Raw genomic sequence first — 23128 nt, forward strand, 5'->3', positions numbered from 1 at the left:
ACTTCTCTATTTTATAGACAGACAGAGACATGGGACAGGCAGAGGTTCTAGCCAGGCACTGGAAAGCAAGACGTTAACCTCCAGTTAAAGATGTTTGCATTGCATGCTCAATCAGGTATAAAGGGTGGGTTATGTGGCTGAGGGCCCAATCAGAGACACAGGGTTAGACCAGGGAGAGCTCTGAGATGGGGGGGTTTCATTTTTTATTTTTTGTCTCTGTTCCGGTACCTGCTGTTTTCCCGGCTCCTAAATCCTGACAATAAAGACTTGTGAGAAAGGCTGGCTTGGAAAGGTTTTTTCTCTCATATTTTTCCCAGTGTGCCTGGTTGGCTGACTTTGCAGGCTTTCTAGCCAGTGTTGTCGCATTCAGTATATGGGACCCTGGGTCCTAAATTCTATTTCTAGTTCTGGAATTGGCTTGTTGTGTGGATTTTGGTAGGTAGCTTAAGTACTTTGAGCCTATGTTTCTCTACCTATAAAATGAGTATAATATCTACTCTACTCAAATGGGTATTTGTAATTTAAAGTTTCCAGATGCTGTATAAATGCAATACACATATGACAATGGAATACTTTCAAGGAGATTTCTTTATACATTACATACAAAGAAATAACTAAACTTTTACTCTTGACTGGACTCACCTCAGTCCTTGGAAAAATAATGGAATAGGTCCTCAAGGAAACCATTTTGAAGCACTTGGAGGAGAGGAAGGTGATCAGGAACAGTCAACATGGATTCACCAAGGGAAAGTCATGCCTGACCAACCCGATTGCCTTCTATGATGAGATAACTGGCTCTGTGGATGAGGGGAAAGCGGTGGATGTGTTGTTCCTTGACTTTAGCAAAGTTTTTGACACGGTCTCCCACAGTATTCTTGCCAGCAAGTTAAAGAAGTATGGGCTGGATGAATGGACTATAAGGTGGATAAAAAGTTGGCTAGATTGTCGGGCTCAACAGGTAGTGATCAATGGATCGATGTCTAGTTGGCAGCCGGTATCAAGCGGAGTGCCCCAGGGTTTGGTCCTGGGGCCGGTTTTGTTCAACATCTTTATTAATGATCTGGATAATGGGATGGATTGCACCCTCCGCAAGTTTGTGGATGACACTAAACTGGGGGGAGAGGTAGATATGCTGGAGGGTAGGGATAGGGTCCAGAGTGACCTAGACAAATTGGAGGATTGGGCCAAAAGAAATCTGATGAGGTTCAACAAGGACAAGTACAGATTCCTACACTTAGGACAGAAGAATCCCATGCACCACTACAGGCTGCGGACTGACTGGCTAAACGGCAGTTCTGCAGAAAAGGATCTGGGGATTACAGTGGATGACAAGCTGGATGTAAGTCAGCAGTGTGCCCTTGTTGCCAAGAAGGCTAATGGCATATTGGGCTGCATTAGTAGGAGCATTGCCAGCAGTTTGAGGGAAGTGATTATTCCCCTCTATTCGGCACTGGGGAGGCCACATCTGGAGTATTGCTATCAGTTTTGGACCCCCTACTACAGAAAGGATGTGGACAAATTGGAGAGAGTCCAGCAGAGGGCAACGGAAATGATTAGGGGGCTGGGGCACATGACTTATGAGGAGAGACTCAGGGAACTGGGCTTGTTTAGAAGAGTGAGGGGGGATTTGATAGCAGCCTCCAACTATCTGAAGGGGGGTTCCAAAGAGGATGGAGCTCGGCTGTTCTCAGTGGTGGAAGATGACAGAACAAGGAGCAATGGTCTCAAGTTGCAGTGGGGGAGGTCTAGGCTGGATATTAGGAAACACTATTTCACTAGGAGGGTGGTGAAACACTGGAATGGGTTCCCTAGGGAGATGGTGGAATCGTCATCCTTAGAGGTTTTTAAGGCCCGTCTAGCATGATTTAGTTGGTGTTGGTCCTGCTTTGAGCAGGGGGTTGGACTAGATGACCTCCTGAGGTCTCTTCCAACCTTAATCTTCTATGATTCTATGAAACAATGACATTTAATGCACAGTCCTAATATACTACTTAAATTATTATAGGCTTCCTAGTGTGTCTCACATCCATGCCATGTGGGACTGAGCAACTCATTGTAAGCAGCACCTGATGCGTAACCTACAGGCTAGTTGCAATCATTGTGAATTCACTTTGTCAATAGGTTATGACTGGGTTGCTCTCTGCTGTTGACTCCTCATTCTAAAACTGCAGTAAAATATATTAGCTATGGAGCATCCTCTAAGTGACCCATAAGAGGGCTGGAACACCAGTGAGTCAAAGCAACATGTAATAAAATGACGTTTGACAAAAGGCTCATAGATATAATGTTGCCAGATGTCAGATGAAAACTGCTGTCTAAATAGAGATCAGCACAGACAACTCCCAAAAGTGCTCCATTCACAGTGAAACTTGAAATTAATTTCTGGTTGAATCTATTTTGTTGTGTAATGGAGGAAGCTTTATGTTACTTGACACATAAATTAATAGCTTTGTGGGTTTTTTGCTGTAAGCTGATTGCTGCTCCTTTCTCAAAGTAGCTGAATTTCTGTGGTGCTGAATGTATACAGTCTGTAAAGCTCTTTGCAATGTCAAATGTTGTGTTATTGTAGGCTGTTGAAACTAATACTCTCAGCCACTGTATTCAACAATACATTAAATTATTTAGAATATGAAAGGATCCTTCTGTCTAGACCAGTGGATCGGCCAAATCTGCGGACGCAGCAGGTAAACAAACCCGCCAGGGGCTTTCCCTCCACAAGTGGTGGAACAAGTTTGGGAACCACTGGTCTAGACTAATTGGACTATGTCTCCCTGAAACACTTTTTAGAAAGGCTTTGCAGACGACTGAAAACAGCTACTGGAAGAAAGAAGAGTAGAACCTCATCCTCAAAGTGATTGCCACTCATGATCTCCCGATTTCTTTCTATTTAATATCAATAGTCTGTCTAGTGTTTACCAGATATTAATAAACTAAACAGAGCAGGTGAGTGATTTGCTAAAGGTCACACAGTACATCAATAGCAGAGCTAGGACCAGAACCCATATTACTGGGATTCTAGCCCTATGTTCAATCTACTAGACTACACTGCTTCTCAGTTAGTGCTTTACCTCTTGATGATTGTATCCTCACTTAGTCATTACTTAGCTAAACTATGCATAGTTAGATTATTACATCTTTCCCTCACATCAGTCCCTCCAGCCCCTGATACTTTGTTAGTCTTCCAAACCTGCTAAAATTTGCCAAAATCTTTCTGGAAATGTGGTGCCTAAAGGAAGAAGTAGTCAATAAATTATTTCTCTTCTATATATGGAAAGAAGTGAAATGATGTATTTCTATCTTAAAGTGGTAATGCCTTCTATCCCATCAGTAATTGAGGAGGATGTTAAACAGCAAATATTATAGTTAAATAGCCGGGAACTGATAACTTGCACTGGATGTTGATTTTTAACAAGTCTAATGCTAATCAACATTGTCGGGGGGGTGAAGTCTTGTCAAGCAAACTTGATTTCATTTTTTATTAGATGAAAAGTTTGGTTGAGAAAGGCAACTCTGACCCTGCCCTTACAACTATGAATCTATGAAACTGCTAAGTTACATAGTTGATGTTCCACATATGGCTGAATCTGTGTATGGAGCATCTTTGCATTTGAAGCCATGTTTCATTTCATGTTTGCTATGTACTCTAGGACACTCTTGTTGCACTCCTAGACCTGGCTGTGGTTTTAAGCTGGAGCATTTTATTAAAACTTTTGTCAGAATACAAACACACACACACACAGATTGATAGAATATCTTCCAGGAGCACCATATTCTGCTAAGACCATTCCCGGCTGACCAAAGCGGAGTCCCTGTGTCCTCTCCAGCAGAGTTCCAGCAGGGACAGGATGCTGGGAAATATATCCCCGGCATTCTATTCACTCTGACCAAAAAAAATAGTTACATTCATACAAACATACACGTAACTTCTGAGTGCTACACCCTCAGATACAACTGTTCTCTTGGCATAGCAGTGCTCTGGAGTGCCACAATCAGAGAGTCATGCAGTGTTTTGAAAGGCCTGAAGAGCAGTCACCACCATCTGCTGGCCCACCACAGTTTATTTTCAACCGGTGTTTCCAGAAAATACTGAGCAGATGCAAGAGTGGCTTAAGGCTGGGTCAAGGGGTGTGTGACGAGGAGCAATGGTGGACCTGAGCAAGGGGAAGCCTAGCCCTCCCTCTCAGGGAATAGTCCCTGAAGGTGCCGGGAGGCTACGGGGGAGCCTCTGCCAGGCAGCGGTGCCAGCCGCGCCCTTGAGGATGCTGACAACAGGAGATGGACAGAGTTCAGAACTGACACATTTTTGAAGTTTAGGACAAAGAAGGGGGGAAAAGCATCATTCTAGAGATTTTTTAAAATCTATTTGTTCCCTTTCTCCCCAACCAGCTCCACTGAAAACTCCCCTTTTCTTTCTTTCTTTCTTTCTTTCTTTCTTTCTTTCTTTCTTTCTTTCTTTCTTTCTTTCTTTCTTTCCCCCTTCCCCCCACTTTTCTTCCTCCTTCACCTCTTTCCCCCCCTTTCCCTTCCTCTCCCCTCGCCCCAGCTTCCAGCACCCTGGCTAGCTCCCCGGCCCCTGGCGGTCGCGCGCCTCCCCCCCTCCCCCGCCAGTTCCGGGTCTCGGCGGCGCGCACGGCGGCGGGAGGACGGGAGAGGCTATATCAGCGCCTGCGCAGTGACGCTGCGGGGCTCAGACGGGGACAAGATGGCGGCGCTGCGGGCGATCCGGGGGATGGTGAACGGGGCCGTGTCCGAGGGCGCCAGCGGCGCGGCCGCCGCACGGGAGCAGGCGGCGGCGGCCAGCCGGGACTACATCTCCCAGCCCCGGCTCAGTGAGTGCCGGGCCGCGGCCCAGACCCTACCCGGGCTCCGGCTCCCCATTCGGAGGCCCCCGGGGGGAGGGGCTGGGCCAGAGGGGGAGGGGGGCCCCCGCTTCATCTCTGAGGGGGGAGAGTGAGACTGGGCTGGGCCAGAGGGGGAGGGGGGCCCCCGCTTCATCCCTGGGGGGGGTGAGACTGGGCTGGGCCGGGGGGGGTGAGACTGGGCTGGGCCAGAGGGGGAGGGGGGCCCCAGCTTCATCTCTGAGGGGGGAGAGTGAGACTGGGCTGGGCCAGAGGGGGAGGGGGGCCCCCCGCTTCATCCCTGGGAGGGGGGGAGTGAGACTGGGCCGGGGGGGAGGGGCTGGGTCAGAGGGGGGACCCTGCTGTACCCCAGTCGGAGGTGATGGTGTGCCGGGGGCTGGGGGAGAGGCCGGGGGGACCTTGCCGTACCCCAGTCGGGGGGGGGGGGGAGGAGGGAAGAGGCTGGGCCTGGTGCCTCGTGACCTCTGCATCCCTAAACCCAGGCTTTGGTTGCTAGCCCCCTCTCCGGCCCCCCCAATCCCAGGCAGGTGGGTGAGGCCCCAGCCCCTGTTCCTGCATTTAGAGCAGAGGCCCCTACCCCTTTTCTTAGCCATTAGACTCTCTGTCCCCCCCAAGTCCCTGTTGGTGCTGTCTGGTTCCCCTTGGCTGGGGGCCCCTTTGCTCCGGGATTCTCCTCTGTCCAGCACCCAGGCCATTCTCACTGCCCCTCTCTGTGCCCACTGGCCCCAGTGCTCCCCAGCCCCTCTTGTGCTGTCCTCTGGCCCAACTCTTCTCCCCACACCAGTGTCTTGGGCTCGAGTGTCCACTGGGGGGAAATAGACCAGCGGGGCTCCGGTGTAGGTCTGTGTCAAGCAGAGTACAGCTGCTCTGTTAGTTCCAGGGTCTGGGTCTGCCTGGTGTAGGAATAAGAGTCAGAAGTTGGGTGTGCCTTGTGGATGGGACTGGATTTGAGGAGCACCACCTTTTGGGTGTTTATCAGCGTAGTAGAGTTTACTTCCCCTGTCGGGGTAAAGCTGGACAGATTCTTATTGGGGACAGAGCAGTTAATCCACATAGGCAATTAGGAAAGTTGGGGGCTTTATGTGGCTTCTTTACACAGGTAAATGGCTTTTCCTTGTAATATTGCCACATGGGACTCTTGGCATGGATGAACCACAAATGAAAATTGTGAGATACAGAGGCTATTGGGAAAGATCATGTTGTTGGCTACATTTACTAGGCACAACCCCTTGAAGTAGCATTCTGTGTGCAGAATATGGTTGCTGACAAATTCCAGTTTCCATTTCAACAGGAATGGTTCTATAACAGGCAGATGGTGGACACTGCTTTTAGTTAGTATTCTTAAAGTGGTGTGATGGTCTTACGGAGTATGTATTGTCCTGATTTTTACTTGAGTAAAGGACAATAAGGGATTGTGAAACATCACTCTTCCTATGGGTTGACTAATCTGTTCCTGATCTGTTTCAAGGTCATGTGATTACTCTGCAGTTTAATGGAAGTGTGAAACTGACTACATAGATACTCAAGATGTATCATACAATAAAGGACTTTTAACAAATATGTACAAGTATCAAATGTGGTTTGGAGCAGGTGTTATGTAACTTAATAGCCAGTCATGACTGCAGTTGTCTTTATATTTCAAAGTGACTTATTTATTCTAGCTCTACAGTAAAATCCTATATTTAAATTTAGGAAAGGCTAATTAGGTGGAGGTGGGCACATCTGACTATTGCAGATACACGTTTCAGAGGGGCCTGCTTGCTCTCATTTGGAAATGCATGTGCTTCCAGAAGGAGGGGACAAACTGAAAACTGTTTCCTGAATCTGAGTGCACTAGATTGTAAGGGGACAATCATTTGCTGTAGTGTGTGTGTGTGTGTGAGAGAGAGAATATGAATGGATGAGAAGGGAGCAGGGGATGGAAGTAGATGTGGTGTGTTAGTTATAACTAACTTCTAAGCTTCTGTTGCATGGAGTACAGAAATATAGCAAGGTGAATCTCTCAAGCGATTCAATTCATAGTCTGTTTCATGAACCTATTGCTGCTAAGGTTTCTCTCGATGAAATCCTCATAATAACCTGCTGAAGGTGAGGTTGCTGCTGCTGGGCATCAGTCAAAATAAAAAGCTTAAGCATGGTCTACGCTATAGAGTTAAGTTGACATAAGACCTAATTATGTCAGTGTACACAATGCAGCCTTGCTCCCACTGATGTAAATGCCCTGATACACCGACATAACTCCACCTCTGTGAGAGGCGTAGGGCTTATCTTGGTGAAGTTAGGGGGACACAATGTCCCTGTACACACTGCATTACTTGCATTGTCTATTGGCTGTATTTCTTGTCAATTTCACAACTCCATGCTGGAGCCATGAAATTGACAAGAAAGCCTAGGCTGGTGGTGGGCTCCAACTAGAGCCTGGTCCCTCTGCGCAAGGAGGTGAGAAGCCTGGACAGCTGCCCCTCGCTCAGGGAAGCAAGAAGCCTGGGGTGCAGCTGGGCTCCCAGCGGGAAGCTGAACAGAGCTGAGAACCCTGGCTCTCGGCCCCCAACACTACCCCTCTTCAGTTGGAGGAAGTGCTCCTAGTGAGGACATGCACCACTGACAGAAGGAGGGTAGTATGGACCTCAGCCATGTAGTAATTACTGCAGTGGCTGTAAATTGATCTAACATAGGTTGACTTCAACTTGTAGTGCACACATGCCCTAAGTTAGAGACTGCAAGTCCATCATAAGGTTTCTTTTGGCTATAGACATTTAATGGAGCTAAAATTCAATATCTCGAATTCAGTTAAGCCTAATTTTTCAGTTAAACGACTGGGTGGATTAGTCTCGTTCTTAATTCAAAATCGGTAAGGACACGTGAATATTTTTCTTTGGTTCTGACAACCTCTTCATAAATAGAACTGACTCAATTGCTATGAGCTTATATGTTTTACTGGATACAGAAACTGGAGTTTCTTCAGTGTAATTGGTATGACTACTGACTTAATTTTGTGCAAATAACAGTCAAATTTTGGATACATCTAGTTGCTAGTTATCCACTATTTTGTATTTCCCTGCATGACACAGATCAGTTTTCTGGCAGAAACAGGACATATTACTGTAAACAGTGTGAAGTGATATTGGGGGGAGTGATGTGATTTTGTACGTTAAAACTGTTGTGATTGTGAAAGTTGAGGAAAAGGGGAAATAGTGATTCTACTAGGCAGTTATTTCACAGCTCTAAATCCTTTACTGCAGTGTGGGTATGAGGAAGGCCAAAACTGATTGGAGCAGTGATTTTGCTAAAACTTTTGATTTAGATCAGTTGAAGTTGTGTGATTAAGTAACTCTGTGAAAGAGCCTGTATACTTAAGTAGCATGAATTTTCTCACTACGTAGACAAGTAACTTCTTTGCTTTTGTTTTTTGAGTATTTCAATTGAGTCTGAAGTCCAGATCAGTAACTGTGGACCCAAAAAGGTCATACAAAATCATATTCATCCAAAAGTAGAAGGGAACAGGACACCAAAGCCCAAGATATACAGCCAGATGGGGTAGTTTAGTGGTTTGAGCATGGAGGTTTGGAACACCTGTTCTGTTTCTTGGGGTTTGAACTTAGTCAACTTAGCTCTCTGTCTTTCTAAGGCAGAGTTGCATGCAGTTTAATGGCTTTCTTGGATGAGCCTTCTAAAAATTAAGTGCATGTCTATTCTGCATGGACAGTAAAGATCCTGTGGTCATGTATCAGCATGGATTTGTTCCAGCTTTTTTTTCCCACCCAGAGTGACCCTTCCTCTGTTGCTGGGCACTTGCTGTCTGCTTTCCACCTCATAGGTGGCTGCATTTTTTGTGGGGTATGTATATAGCTTGTAACACTCTGGAATCCTTTGAGGTAGAAGGGTCTTTATACATGTAAAACAAATTGAGATTTAATTGTAACCCACTTCATCATTGGAATGGCTAAAATGTTATTGAAAACAGGGATTTGGAGTCAGCATGCCAAGCTGCTTGTGTGATACCAATAGATTTGATGCTGTTTAATGTAATGTAATCCCCTCTGGTATCTCACTGATCGATAGTGTTAGGAAGTGAGCTCTTCACCCTGGATCAGTGAGGAAGTGCTGACAAGACTGTCACAAGTTAAAATGTAATGTTGCTCAATATAGTTCTCTCCTGTTTTTGCAAATGTCTGGCTCCACCCTCACCCTGATATTTTTTTTAAAGTGCCATTCACATTGGTACACACACTGAATAGTTCTAATTGGCATAACAAGAATGAGAAGTGTTCAGTTCAGAGAAACCCAAAGTGCCTAACTTGGGACAAATGAAACATTTCCTTGTAAGTAAAAAAAGATGCAGAGCTAGACTTCTCATCCTCTTTAGCTTTAACATTTATCTAAATTCAGTTATAACTAACCAAATGTGACAGAATGGCTCCTATAACCAGCTTTACACAGTATTGTATCTGATTTTTTCATCTCCAGGTTAAAATCTTTCAAGATTATACTATTATGCTTGTTCGTCAGCAAACTCTTGTTACCTTTGTTAACACTGTAAATATCACACTGTTGATGTAATACATAAAACATGATTTAGGCACACATCTTTCAATGTGTACTAAACTCTCACATTGTCTGGCCTACGCTGTATTTCCAGGTCTTTATAGCCTGTTTGTGTCTGCATGGGATTTGTGATCTTTCCTGGTAACATTCTTTTCTTGGTCATATTAGTTTGTTTTCCCAATCTAGAAATAGCTCAACTTGCTCATCCTTTTTCCCCCGTGGTAACTGATTAATGATTACTCTTGCTTAGTCTTCCCTTGTGACCCTGGTAGAACCTTGTGGCTCTCAAACACTTCCTGTATTCACAGATCAAGTGAGGCTAAGCTTAAACACAGACACTGGTGCCCTGTTTGGGAGTAATAAGGATTCTAGTGGAATAACTGTAATCATGATTGGAAAGTCATTTCGTATTGTCAGCATCTGCATAGTTATGTTCTTCACGTTAATAGTAATGTCTTACTACCAAAAAGATGTGCCAATTACAAGGTGAATAATAAAACCCATCCAGTAAAGTATTGGGCTCATCTCATGCCACAGTCCCATGAGTCAATGTTTAGTGCCCACCAGTGTAGAGGAATGTTCAGAAGTAGCTGTGAAATATCCACACCCCTGAGCAACTTAGTTATACCAACCTTAAACCCTTGTAGGCTGCCCTATGTTAATAGGAGAGCTTCTCTTGTTGACATAGCTACTGCCTCTTGGGGAAGTGGATTAACTACCCAATCTGCATAGCAGTATCTTCACTTAAGTGCTACATCTGCATTTGTGCAGCTGCTCTGGTGCCGTGTTTTTGGTGAAGACCTACTCTGTTTGTCTAAAACATTGACTTCAGACATCTGTGCATGTTTCTACGCCTCAATGACTTGACAATGCACCTTATATGAGCTGTGGTAAATACTATGTAATTTCTGAATTACCGACTAAAGTGAAACACCATCTTTCATGGTGCAGTCCCTTAGCTTCTCTTGGGATGGTGCTGAAAGGTTCTCTTCCAGCAGCAGTTGGCATGGTATGCTGGAAAATGTTTCCCAAATGCATTGTAGGTGCTCTGAGGATCATCAGCTTTTGAGCAAGTGAGATTCCTCATCTGTTCACATCTGAGTGTAAATTAAACTAAATGTAATGCAGATTTTTTGGGGTGATTTTGACATCACTCAGCAGGATACTTTACTGCTCTTGTTAAAGATGACTGTTAGATTGAGTCTTGAGATAATGGCATATAGTGTTCACTTGTTGCTTTGATCTCTGTCAAAAGACTAACACTCAGTGAATTATACTGCCCTTATCCTTAGGTTGCTATCAGTGACTTTTTAAGGTTTTGCAATCAGTTGTATAGTATTATCTTAGACTTTTCCCAATTGATAAAATGTTTGTATGCATCACATTGATTACCTTTCTGATGGATTAAAATGGCAGTTATTTCACTGAATGCAGCACCATTACACAATAGTTTAGGCTAGGTAGTGAATTGAACTGTCTGATGGAAAGAACAGGGAATCTAGATAGTTTTCTGTTTAAATTTGACCATATTATGTAGGTTTACATCGCTGAACTCATAGCTCTTCTCTGGACATAAGTGACCTCTCCAATGCTAGAGTCCTGTAACACCACGTGGGGATATTGGCCAAGTAGTGAATCAAAGAAAAGAATGCTGGTTATAGAATCACCAGCACCAGGTAATGGCACTTGCTGTTCTGTACGCGTAGCTTCCACTATATATGGAAGGTCTCACAGATTCAGAGAAGATTAGACTCCCAGACTTTGCAAAGGGTGTGTTCTACTTATTCAGCATAGAATGCTTATGCTGATTTTAATATATTGTCTGACGTGCACCTTTTATATTTCAGCATATAAAACTGTATCAGGAGTTAATGGTCCACTGGTAATCTTGGATCAAGTTAAGGTAAAAATTATTCTAATGAAATCTTCTTTTGAGGGAGATGGTGTGGGAAAGCTGGCTTGTGATCTAGACACACATTTGAACAGTCTTTAGCTCTGCATTCCATGGGTTCTGTGATCTACTTTAAACACAAGATCTTGTTTATATTCCAAACACTTTGAGCTAAATGCCAAAACTTGCCGCACAGACTGCTTCAGGAAATTGGGACAGGCTGTCAGGCACCCTGGTTGGAAAGAATGTCCTGTGGCTGAAATGGAAAGGAGTATAATTCTGCAGCTATGCTGTTCATACTTCTACGTTTGAAGAGAAGTGGGGAAACGGATGCTACAGTTGAACAGTCTAAACTCTAATGCATATGCATTTTATCAAACTCAAATTTAATATTAATGATTCAAATCTTGTAAGGTACTCAGTGCATAGTATTGGATACATGAACAAGAGGAAACAATTTAAGATTTTTAGCATATGCTTATCAAATATTTGGGGGGAGTTAGAAGGGAAGGGGTATTTGTTTCATACGAGGGTTGCAGGGGTTATTGGTGTTTGTGGTAGACAAGCTACAATTTTCCCTTGCTAGAGTTCTTGGCTTCTCTTTAACGTGGATCTCTGTTGTGCCTGACTACTGGCATATGGGTTCAGATACTCAAGAGAACAGTTTCAGGCTGTCTTTAAACAAGTGTTTTTTTCCTCGCTGCTTGCTAAATCTGCCACTCAGATTAAGGAGCTCATCATAAAAACAGTTACATTTTTATCAGTAAACCTTAACTGCCTTGGCATTTCCCTTTGACTATGAATTGTGTAAAAGATACGGTAGCTTTTTGTCTCAAGATCTATTTAGTCTATTATGGATAATGTGGTAACTCTAATTTGTGGATTTTAACTTTTTCCCACTGTCTTACAGATTTTTTTTCTGCATTAGTTTCCTAGGTATGCAGAGATTGTCCACTTGACACTTCCTGATGGCACAAAGAGAAGTGGGCAGGTTTTAGAAGTCAGCGGCTCTAAAGCTGTAGTTCAGGTAAACTAGGGACAGAATGGTCCCATGAAGACTTTTCCTTAGTGGGCATCAGTTTGGGCTATGGCAAATCTAAAGTCCTTGTAACTTTCTTGAGTCAAAACTTAATATAAATGCAAAAAACACTTGAAAATAATTGGTGGGTGGATCTGAGTAACCTTCAGTTTTTGCTTTTGTTTAAACATTAAGGAAACTTCTGACCACAATAGGGTCTTGTAGACATAAGGCAAGAGTCCTCCTTCATCTTCTCCATGCAGCGTGTACTACTACAATGTAGATCCATTGCAGAGCTTCAGTGTATTTGAGACACATCTATGTGATGTTCTCAAAGCAGCTGTTAATAGTTACCACTGTAATCCTACTTAGCTGAAGAGCTTTATTGTGTAGGCAGCAGAAAATGATCTTAAATTTTAAAGGAGTGATCCCTGATAGCCACTGGCATTCTTGACTAACTACTTTTACAGGTCATGTGTAAAATATATTTTTATACAGTGTTGCTTTCTTAACATATCTGTACAAATGAACAATTTCTAAATGGTCTTGGAAATAATTCCTGTATTACACAGGTCCGTCTTGCTTTTGCTGCTTGTTGGTTAACCCATTGCTTGTTGTGTTAGAGATTCACTGACCCGTATATCTCCATCCCATCTGTTATAACTCTTTGCACAATGTCTTTATCTACCTACGCTAAAGGAACATGTATCCATTTCACCTGGTGTCTCTTCTGATATGTTGCAGGTATTTGAGGGAACTTCGGGTATTGACGCTAAGAAAACATCTTGTGAATTTACTGGGGATATTCTCCGAACCCCAGTATCTGAGGATATGCTTGGTATGCACTAGACCTTGCTCTTTGGATTGAACATATTTATTTTCATGTAATACTACTACAGATGGGAAAACAACTAGGTAACTACTGTCCTGTTCATATAATCATAATCTTGTTACTGTTTTTGTAGGCCGTGTATTTAATGGATCAGGAAAACCTATTGACAGAGGTCCCATTGTCTTGGCTGAAGATTACCTGGACATTATGGGTATGTGGTTTTTTAAAATCTGTTTTGGTTTCTGCTAGCATGAATTTTGCTTTCTGCTTTTGAATAATCTTAGTGACAGGCTTGTAACTGAATATATGAATGCTAATTGGCAGCATAAATGAAAACAGTGACTTGCTGAAGAGTATTTAGTACTTTACTGAGTAAATCACTAGTAATACTAGAGAAACAGAAGAAAGTGAGATGAGAGATGGCCTCTATGCATCCTCTCCCAAACCAGAAGGTTTGAGACAATTCAGTTAATCTGTCAATTGGCTGAAGCAGAGAGATCGGTGTGCTCTGAAGCTGCACAGAGATAAAATGAGTAGGCTTCCTTTCAGTTTGAACCTCTGGTTCAAAAACTATTCATGGTACCCATTTCTGGTAGGGAACAAGAGGCTGACTTTTGACTTGAATTCCAGTATGTACTCTACACAAAATGCAGTGACAAGCTACTTTTCAGAGGCCTCTGCAAATGAAACAATAGCCCTAAAATCATGCAGAAGGTGTACAAAGTACTGAATGCCTAGTAACTCATCAGAAAGTTGTTCATAAACTGTTAAGATGGGCCCACAGGGCAAGTGGTCTGTTTTTTCCTACAGTAATGCATGGCAGTTCTTAATTAGGGAGAGTGCTTTGGTTAAAGTGGTTTAATAGTGCTAACTATAATAGGCTTGTGGTAACCTTCCCCCAAAGATAAGAGGGTGTTAATTTCCTTCCAAGGAGTAGGATGACAGTATCCTGTCCTTTTTGTCCGCATGCATATAAAATGCCAAATTGATAAATGATCTCATGACCAATTAAAAAAAAATCAATGGACTAAGTTCAAACTAGGACCAGAAGTGTCTGGTGAACTAAAATGTTTGTGGTTCTAAATGCATTTTTATACCTTATTTTGAAACTTTGCCTTGAAACCTTTATTAATCTATGCATTGTTAAAGTTAGGTAAATAATGTGGTGGTTTCTCTGTGAAAATACAATAGGTCAACCAATCAATCCACAGTGTCGAATCTACCCAGAAGAGATGATTCAGACTGGCATTTCTGCAATAGATGGCATGAACAGCATTGCCAGAGGACAGAAAATTCCCATATTCTCTGCTGCTGGTTTGCCCCATAATGAGGTGGGTGCTTTAATGGAGCTCTGACAGCCTTGGGAAAAACTAGTTGCTGGAAACATTCAGTTCTGCAGTGCAAAGAACTTAAAATGAATGAGCTATGTGAGGTTACAAGTGGGGAGAGTCTAAGAATATTTGTGTGCGTAAAATATACACCAATTAACACAAAGCTTTAAAACAGAGTCCTGCTTTCTCAAGATGCTTCTTATCAAATATTGATTGGCCAGATACCACATAATCTTCCTTCTCTAGCACCAGTTTTCTGCTTTTTCTCTTGCTTTTGGCCGCAGGGCAAAGTTCTGGGAGACCATTTGTATTTAACTCAGGGAATAAATCACTTTTTGACATGGTTAATCTGTACAGTAGATAAACAAATGTGCAACTTACTACAATAGATTTATGCAGCTCCTTCTGCATTCCTCTCAGATTGCAGCTCAGATATGTCGCCAGGCTGGCTTAGTGAAGAAATCCAAAGATGTGATGGACTACAGTGAAGAGAACTTTGCCATTGTGTTTGCTGCTATGGGTGTAAGTACCACTATGCTTAGGTACATCGTAAAAGTGGTTTACTTCCAATACTTTGAGCACTAAGATGGAACAATCAATCCAGTTTGCTATATCACTGGAATTATGCAAACTTAATCATTTTTTAGAGTTGCTTGTCACATTTTAGGTCCGTCTATACTATGCTGTTGTAAAAGCAATAGTATTATCGAGGCTGATGAATCTACCTGGCTGTCTGATGGGAGAATGCCTCATGGGGTAGAATGGTATCTGTAAGAATAGGTGATTCCATTGTAATTGGAACAAGAGGAGAACATTTTAAAAGGTCCCAAGCACTGCATTTTTAAACACTTCGTTAACTGTGTAAGTTGCCCAGATTGTAACGCCTGCCACAATTGAAGGGGAAATTCTAATAGCAGGATATTCTGTTGCTGTCTGTAGCAAGCCATCCTACTGAGATGCCTTGCTACAGACACTGTTTCTTAACATAGGCATCTGTTTTGTAGTGTCATTGCATTGTTACATTCTCAGATTAGGTGGAGGCAGAATTGTTGTATTTTGATCTCCAAATTCTTCTTGGGACAGTGCTTACTAAAGAGCAGTATCAGTTACTTGAATGGTAGGATGACACTGCATATGCATCCAAGTTAGATCTCTCTGGAGTTGTGCAGAACATCTGACTGTCAGAGGATTGTTACATGTTCCTCCCTCCAGATTGACAGTTGTCTTCACCTGACTAGGGTTGGTCATGAGTAAGGCAAGATATCTCATCTCTACCCCTCCTGCCACACTTGGTCCTGAGCTCTGATTCCTTTATGATAATATATTGCGTTATGGATAGACTGTCCAATGTTATTCTTAGTCACAGGTTGACCGAAAGGATGGGCTGGTAGTATAGATATTAAAGGCTTGCACCAGCTCTGAACCAGTCTTTTAAATAACTTACTTTATAGAATGGGAATTTGGACAGTCTCCCTGTTTGCAAATGACTACTTAATATTGTGGTTTAGGTGAACATGGAAACGGCTCGGTTCTTCAAAACTGACTTTGAGGAAAATGGCTCCATGGACAACGTGTGCCTGTTCTTGAACTTGGCCAATGACCCAACGTAAGTAGGTAAAATGACTGTTTTTCCCAACCAGAAATGTGGAGAACTGGTGCACTGGAAAACATGTCACTATGGTGTCCAAAAGCTGCTGGAAATTGATTCTGAGACCCTTAGAATCATAGGGTTAGAAGGCACCACAAGGGTCATCTAGTCTAACCGCCTGCCAAGATGCAGGATTTGTCATGTCTAAACCATCCAAGACAGGTGCCTCTTCAGCCTTCTTTTGAAAGCCTCCAGGGAAGGAGCTTCCACAACCCCCGAGGCGTCGGTTCCATTTTCCTTAAAAGAAGCCACGTTACTGGCTTGTCAAATACCTTACGTTCGTGGCAGTAGGCTCAGATACTATAGACCTGGACACTAATTATGTGCATTCCAATTAGTATATGGAGTAGATTTCACAGGGCTCCTAACCTGTTTCCTCTCTTACTTTTGAGTTGTGCTGTTCAGTGTATGCAGTTGTAACCTCATAGTATTGGATGGTGTTGAACGTGCAATTCTGTCCTTTCAGCATTGAGCGTATTATCACACCTCGACTTGCTCTAACCACCGCTGAATTCTTGGCCTACCAGTGTGAGAAGCACGTACTGGTCATTCTGACAGACATGAGCTCCTATGCTGAAGCTCTACGAGAGGTACTTGTTCCTATGTAGCCGATAAATGTGTGTACGTGTTCGGCACCCTGCAAAAAGGCCTGAAATCGAATGGGAGCATAAAATGGATGAGTAATTTATTCAGCAAACCTCTTGCTGTTCTTCGGTCCCTTTTGAGAAAGATACCTAATCCATTTTAAAAAAGCTACTCTGTCAGGTTCCGTTATTCCTAACAAGTTAGTCTGTATCCGGGGATGGGTACTGCATGCAGCTGATGTTCCACGTTAAACCAGACACGTGTAAAGTGGGCTCTGACAGAAATAACAGCGCGCGGGAATCTCCCATTTCAAAACTAAGTTATCCAGTTGCTTATAGTTCTAGTGGGAAAACATGTAAAAATTGCTGACGTTTGCATGCAAGGTTAAGCTTCTGCATTTCTCAGGCTTCTGAAACTAGCCAGAACTGTCTCATAAAGCATTGCAAAATTGGCTTGTCTGCCTAGATATATAATTCATTTGTAGTGGAGATTGATTCAGTAGTTCCTTGTTAACCTTGCAGTCAATTTCTGATCAGCATTACAGGATCTCCGTTTTACACAGGGAATGATCTTCATGCCTGGCTTGTGGGTGTTCTCTTGTAGAGGATTTGAATAGCTGTGTTTTGGCACTACCATGTGGCCAGTCCTGTTAATCATCAATATAACTTTATTGGACGCCGTGGCGGACTTTGTGGTGGCTGTGCCTGAACTCTCAGTGATGAGCTTTGAGTAACTTTGCCTGAATTGCCTGCAGGTTTCAGCAGCTAGAGAGGAAGTGCCTGGCCGACGTGGCTTCCCTGGTTACATGTACACTGACTTGGCCACTATATATGAGCGAGCTGGGCGTGTGGAAGGCAGGAATGGCTCCATTACTCAGATTCCTATTCTTACCATGCCCAACGATGGTGAGTCCTGGCCACTGCTTTTCCCTGGGAATAAATCTGCTTTTCACATATGGGCATGTAAGATCACTTGTGTCATGTAGTTCTTGGATGTTTTAGCACTATTGCGGTGTGCATTCTGTGGGAGGGTATTGATTGAGGATAATCACATGGTGCCTGATTCATACCAGTCAGGAGGCTGGAGTTGCTAGTTTTAATCATAGAATCAGAGGACTGGAAGGGACATCAAGAGGTCTTCTAGTCCAGTCCCCTGCACTCACAGCAGAACCAAGCATTATCTAGACCATCCCTGACAAGTGTCTGTCCAACCTGCTCTTAATCTTCAATGACTGAGTTTCCACAATCATTAAGTTCCTTCCCCTTATTGGGTACTGGAGCTCCTTTAGACTTCGGATAAAGATCTGCAACCTCAGTGTTGGCCAAGAAGAGAGAAGCTGAACCTTAACAATAAAATGTGTCCATCCTACTGTGCAACATATAACATCTTCTCAGAGGAATCAGATCTGTCATACAGCTGAGGTGCTCATCTGTGTGCAGCACTGCAGCTGTGTTGGTCCCAGGATATTCGAGACAAGGTGTGAGGCATCCACTTTGTGTCTCGTGCTCATTTATGGTTGGTTCAAATCCCATCTGGCTCAAGAGATGTATGTATTTCAAAGAGTTAGAAGTACTCTAATTTCAGCATCCTCCAGAACCAGTTGGAGAGAGAATGTATTAAGAGCATCGCCTCGCTTCAGAGCTTTGAAAAAAATATGCAGTGTAGCATCTTGCATACAAAATACTTTAGTTCTCTTCACTCTTGAGGTGTATGAAGTATCATTCCACATCAAATGGGCAGTGAGGCACAAAGGTGAGATGACTTTCCCTTTCAGTCTTTTGCATGGTAAAGCAACTGCATATGTTCAGGCAGTTGGGTAACTAGCAATTTCAAGATGACTTGCAGAACAAACAGCCTCTGTAATAATGCATTGCATTGTTTCTAGTAATAGAGTGTAATGGCAGTGCTGCCTAGGATTTTAGAATACCCCTTACATTGGTTTAACAAGCCTATTGGTGGCTTTTATCAAGTCCTTTGGTCCCTTTTCTTTGGATGTATTTCTACTTAGCTGAAGACTGCACTGCTCTGTTTTGTCATCCTCTGTTTTCTTATGTGCAGTATTTGAATTAGCTTCAAGGCATTTTAAAAGGCATTCTAATTACACTAGAATATTGTGGTATCTAAAGTAAAATATGCTGTTCAGACAGCTTTTATAAAGCTGACTCCTCAGTGTGGCATTGGCTGGAATTAATATAAAAAGCAGGGTCTGAAAACTTAACATAAAACCACTTCCTCTGCAGATATTACTCATCCCATCCCTGACTTGACTGGATACATTACTGAGGGGCAGATCTATGTGGATAGGCAGCTGCACAACAGACAGGTAGGTACCACACCTCTGAGCAATCTTACATGCAAAGTTCTTAAGAGTTAGTTTTAGCCTACATTCTTCTATTGGCTGGTTCTTCTGACAAAAGATGTTAGAGGAGGGACTTGTATAATACTGGTCTGGTTGAGGTTGCAGGTCCTCAGCATCTCTAGAAGTAGGCAGCCCTGGGGGAGAAGATGCCATAGACTGAAGACTGGAGGTCTAAAAGCAATTGTCTGTTTAATAGACCTGGGTGTCTGAATTACTTGTCATGTGTAAGCTGTCCACTCTGACTTCATTGCAGAGTAAACTTAGCAAGATAACAGGTTACAAAGATCCTCTTTGTAGGTTTACAAATCCGTTCCTTGCAAATCCACTCCTGAACTTGAGGGCCAGTCCAAAATGACCACTCCTCCTCAGACTTTCCAGGTTGTGCTATTTCTTTCTGTTCTCAGGAGAACTTTTATCTTCATGAGCTAGCTCTTGGGAAGCTACGTTTGTATCTGAATTAATACAGAGTTGCAGAAACCATAGTTAGGAATTTGTGGTGCTGGTACCTGCAAACTACCAACACTGAATACATGGAAGTGCTAGAAGCAGCAGATACCAGGCTACTGGCTTTTTGAACAGTGGAGTGAATGCCACCAACTTTCTCTCAAGTCTCTGTACTATGAACAGATTGTAGGGTACATGTAGGAAGAAAACTTTCATGTAACTAAGCAGTAATGTTGAGCTCCACATGCTTTTTTCAGTGCTATCCATTAACTTTCTTTTCTCCTCCCAAAGATTTACCCACCTATTAATGTGTTACCCTCCTTGTCTCGACTGATGAAGTCTGCTATTGGTGAGGGTATGACCAGGAAGGACCATTCAGATGTGTCCAACCAGCTGGTATGCATTACCCTTCTTATGTGGAATCTGTATTGAGCTGTACATACACCTTTGGTTCTTCCGTCGAGAACGCTGAAAAAGATCAGACATGGCTAGCCCTTTCAAATCTGAAGCTGCTTCCCTTTGATGCCTTAAAGCTGAGATTCTGCTGTAGTCCACTGATAAGAGCCCTTGTACAAATCTGTTTTATAAGTGACCCACTCCTCCCATTTGGTCTGCTGCTACAGTACTGGGCTTTTCAGTACTGGGCTTTGTGCACGAACCATAGATAGGCTGTTCATGTACCAATAAATAGTCTGTGGAGTTCTTTCCAGGCTCATTCTGCCAAATGCTGCTTTATTTTTCCACACCAACCACCCTGTTGACTGTATTTTGTGCAGTGTGTCGTCGTATCCAGCAAATGCTGTATGTACAGCTAGTCAACTTAAGTTTTTGTTCCTTAAGTAACTTACTCTAAAACCACTCTGGTCAGGTTCAGACACGGCACTGTAGTGTCTGAGCGATGTCTTGCTGTTTCTTGCTCCCCCATCCCTCAGCGCTCTTTAAAATCATAAAGACTCTGGAATAAAAGCCCCAAATTCTGTCCTCCTATCCACCCAGTACACTGTTGGTACTGTATTAAAAATCCACATAACTCCTTGTAACATTGGTCAAACGCCACATGATCTTGCTTTCTCCCCTGTTTTTCCCTTCCTTTCTAGTATGCCTGCTATGCTATTGGAAAGGATGTGCAAGCTATGAAGGCTGTAGTTGGTGAGGAAGCTCTTAGCTCAGATGATCTTCTTTATCTGGAGTTTCTGCAGAAGTTTGAAAGGAACTTCATAGCTCAGGGTAAGTATGTCTAAAGTATATGGGACATACTGTGCAAGGCACTCAAACCATGTTACACCTGGAGTGACCAGGTCTTGTCTTTGACATTGACCCTCTGGGCTGTTCCCATAATTTAGTCTCTTACCTCTTTAGGTCCTTATGAAAACCGCACTGTTTACGAGACCCTGGACGTTGGCTGGCAGCTTCTGCGAATCTTCCCCAAAGAGATGTTAAAAAGAATTCCTCAGAGCACCCTGGCAGAGTTCTACCCTCGAGACTCCACTGCAAAGCACTAGCCACAGCTTCATCTCTAGCTCTGTACTCTGTGAAAGGCTGTTTATTTTCCTCTTTCATGTGTTGGTGTTTACTTGTCACTCCTGTAATTAAAATCAAGAATAAGTGACATGTTGTGCCAGTGTTCCTGATGTGTTAAGCTGATTAAGAGTTTAAAATATCTTTCCAAAGCCTGGATCTTCAGTGGTTTTGGTAAAATTTCCTAAGGGGAAGAAGCTTCAAAGTCACCTATCTTTGTAGACGTATGTAACTGCAGTGACTATAATTGTCTTCTAGACTGACTTCCTTTAAATCATCTTAGGAGGGGGATTACCAGAAGCTGAACTTGGTCTCCAGTCCAGGAACAAATCTAACTCGTTATTTATGGGGAGCCAAGGAGCAATGGTAGCCCCCCTCTTTCCCAGAGCATCTGCCTTCAGCCTGATCACGTGCCACTGCTGTGCTGTTGTTTAGAACAGATGGCACTCTGTGCTGACCTGCTATTGTGATTGATGGACAGACGAGCAAGACGAAAGCTGGTTACATGGCAGTGTACATCTGAGTACCAGAACACAATTCACTGTTGGCTTTAATTAGAGCTGGGGGATCCTTGATCATTTTGCTGCTGTCCCCAGAGTTATACATATATGAAGTTGCAACATTTGCACAAAACAGTACTTTCCAAGTAGCACAGCAAGATTCCTACCTCTTCAGAGATCCAAAGCAGTAGGTCTCTATATGAGGATCATAGGTTTTGTCCTTATCTTGGACTAGGGAGTCAATCAACCTGTTTAACTGCCCCCTTGAAAAGTTAGAGAAGCAGGAAACTTACTCCAACCATTCCACTCCCTGAAATATAGAAGTCACAAATATGAAAAGTGGCTAAAGCCCAATGCTGTCCCAAATCATGCAAACATCTGATGGTACAACACTGTAGACTGTCCAAAGCTTCAAACTCTCCTCATTACAAAACTGAACTGTTATCCCATTATAGGAGACAACCCTATTATACCAGGTCCTCCAGATACAATTGTATGGGTAGTGTTGGGGGGCCCCCAATTAATTTTGTAGTTTAAAAGTCTTGTACTAAATGATGCAGAGGGACAGAAGGAAACTCTTGTTGGTATGTATGAAAGGATATTTTGAATTCTGTGTTAAATCATTCTCTGGATGACATTGGGCCTTAAACCATGTTTTAACTTTGGTTTAAATCACCCTTCCAAACATGGATTTGGCTAGCCCATTTAGATTGGGCCAAACAGTTAAGTGTTTCCAAAATAATCCTAACCCAGCCAGTATCTCCATGCTTGCAATTAGTTTAAATTGGGTTCAAAGCCCCCTGCAGAGAGGGTTTTAGAGTTCCTTATTTGTCTGCTTTCCATTTCCAGGCTAATCTGGTCAGTTTGTTATTTTGCCTATCCATGCATGAGTTGCAAACCGTGTTAGCACTTTCCTAGACAGGTGTTAAACTCAGAGGTGCAACATGGTTTAAACTGTGTCGAATACTGACTTCAGCTTGTCCCTGATGTTGCCCTGCAGCTCTGTCCTGTGCAGGTCTAACTTTGTTGTTTGGTCTCTGTAACTTGGGTGCAATAGCAATTTCTTTAGTGCATTCCATCTTAAAGTTGTGTCAATTCTATTTTTCTTGGGGAGGGAGGCATGGGAAGGTGTTAGCATGAGAATATTTTAATGTAGAAAATGTGATATCTGAATAAGTTAAATATGAAAAATAAATGTTGAAGAAATCAAGTCTCAGTGGCTCTATAGTGAAAAGTTTTGCTTGGGCTTTCCTGAGGCTGTCAAGTCATTTGGAATAGACAGCAGGCGCATCTCCCAATTCCAGTGAAACCATTTAGACACACCTCCGCTATGCTAAACCACAAACCTTGAGACCTACTGGTAAAATTGTAGCAAATCTTCCTCACGCTAGCAGGCAAATTTTACATGAGACATGATCCTGTAGTTTCCCCAACTACAGTTGTGGTGGTACTGGTGCACAAATAGGCATTGGCAAAAATTAGCGCTGCACCTAGAGGACGTTTATCCCTGGATTAAATCTTTAATTCTACAAACATGTAACCGTGGACACTGAAGCTTAGACAATTACCATGTCTAAGGTGTAGACTTAAGGCTAACT

General features: G+C 43.0%; 1 protein-coding gene across 1 annotated transcript; it reads left to right on the forward strand.

Moving 5' to 3' along the window:
• The first annotated feature begins 4666 nt into the window (after nt 1–4666).
• Nucleotides 4667–22748, forward strand: ATP6V1B2 (ATPase H+ transporting V1 subunit B2). The gene is made up of 14 exons (XM_074939968.1): nt 4667–4829; nt 11252–11307; nt 12224–12322; nt 13058–13151; nt 13279–13356; nt 14337–14476; nt 14897–14998; nt 15985–16082; nt 16591–16714; nt 17464–17614; nt 18950–19032; nt 19804–19908; nt 20610–20739; nt 20872–22748. The coding sequence occupies exons 1-14, from the start codon at nt 4703–4705 to the stop codon at nt 21012–21014; spliced, it is 1530 nt and encodes a 509-aa protein (XP_074796069.1). The 5' UTR covers nt 4667–4702; the 3' UTR covers nt 21015–22748.
• Nucleotides 22749–23128: the final 380 nt, after the last annotated feature.

This window comes from Natator depressus, chromosome 26, assembly GCF_965152275.1.
Source record: "Natator depressus isolate rNatDep1 chromosome 26, rNatDep2.hap1, whole genome shotgun sequence".
NCBI classification, from domain to species: Eukaryota; Metazoa; Chordata; order Testudines; family Cheloniidae; genus Natator; species Natator depressus.

Excerpts from the sequence above, each read along its gene's own strand:
- ATP6V1B2 (XM_074939968.1), top strand. The coding sequence starts at position 4,703 with ATGGCGGCGCTGCGGGCGATCCGGGGGATGGTGAACGGGGCCGTGTCC. Across the intron at positions 16,083-16,590 it reads AACTTGGCCAATGACCCAAC|CATTGAGCGTATTATCACAC; the intron begins GTAAGTAGGTAA and ends CTGTCCTTTCAG. Across the intron at positions 17,615-18,949 it reads TCTTACCATGCCCAACGATG|ATATTACTCATCCCATCCCT; the intron begins GTGAGTCCTGGC and ends CTTCCTCTGCAG.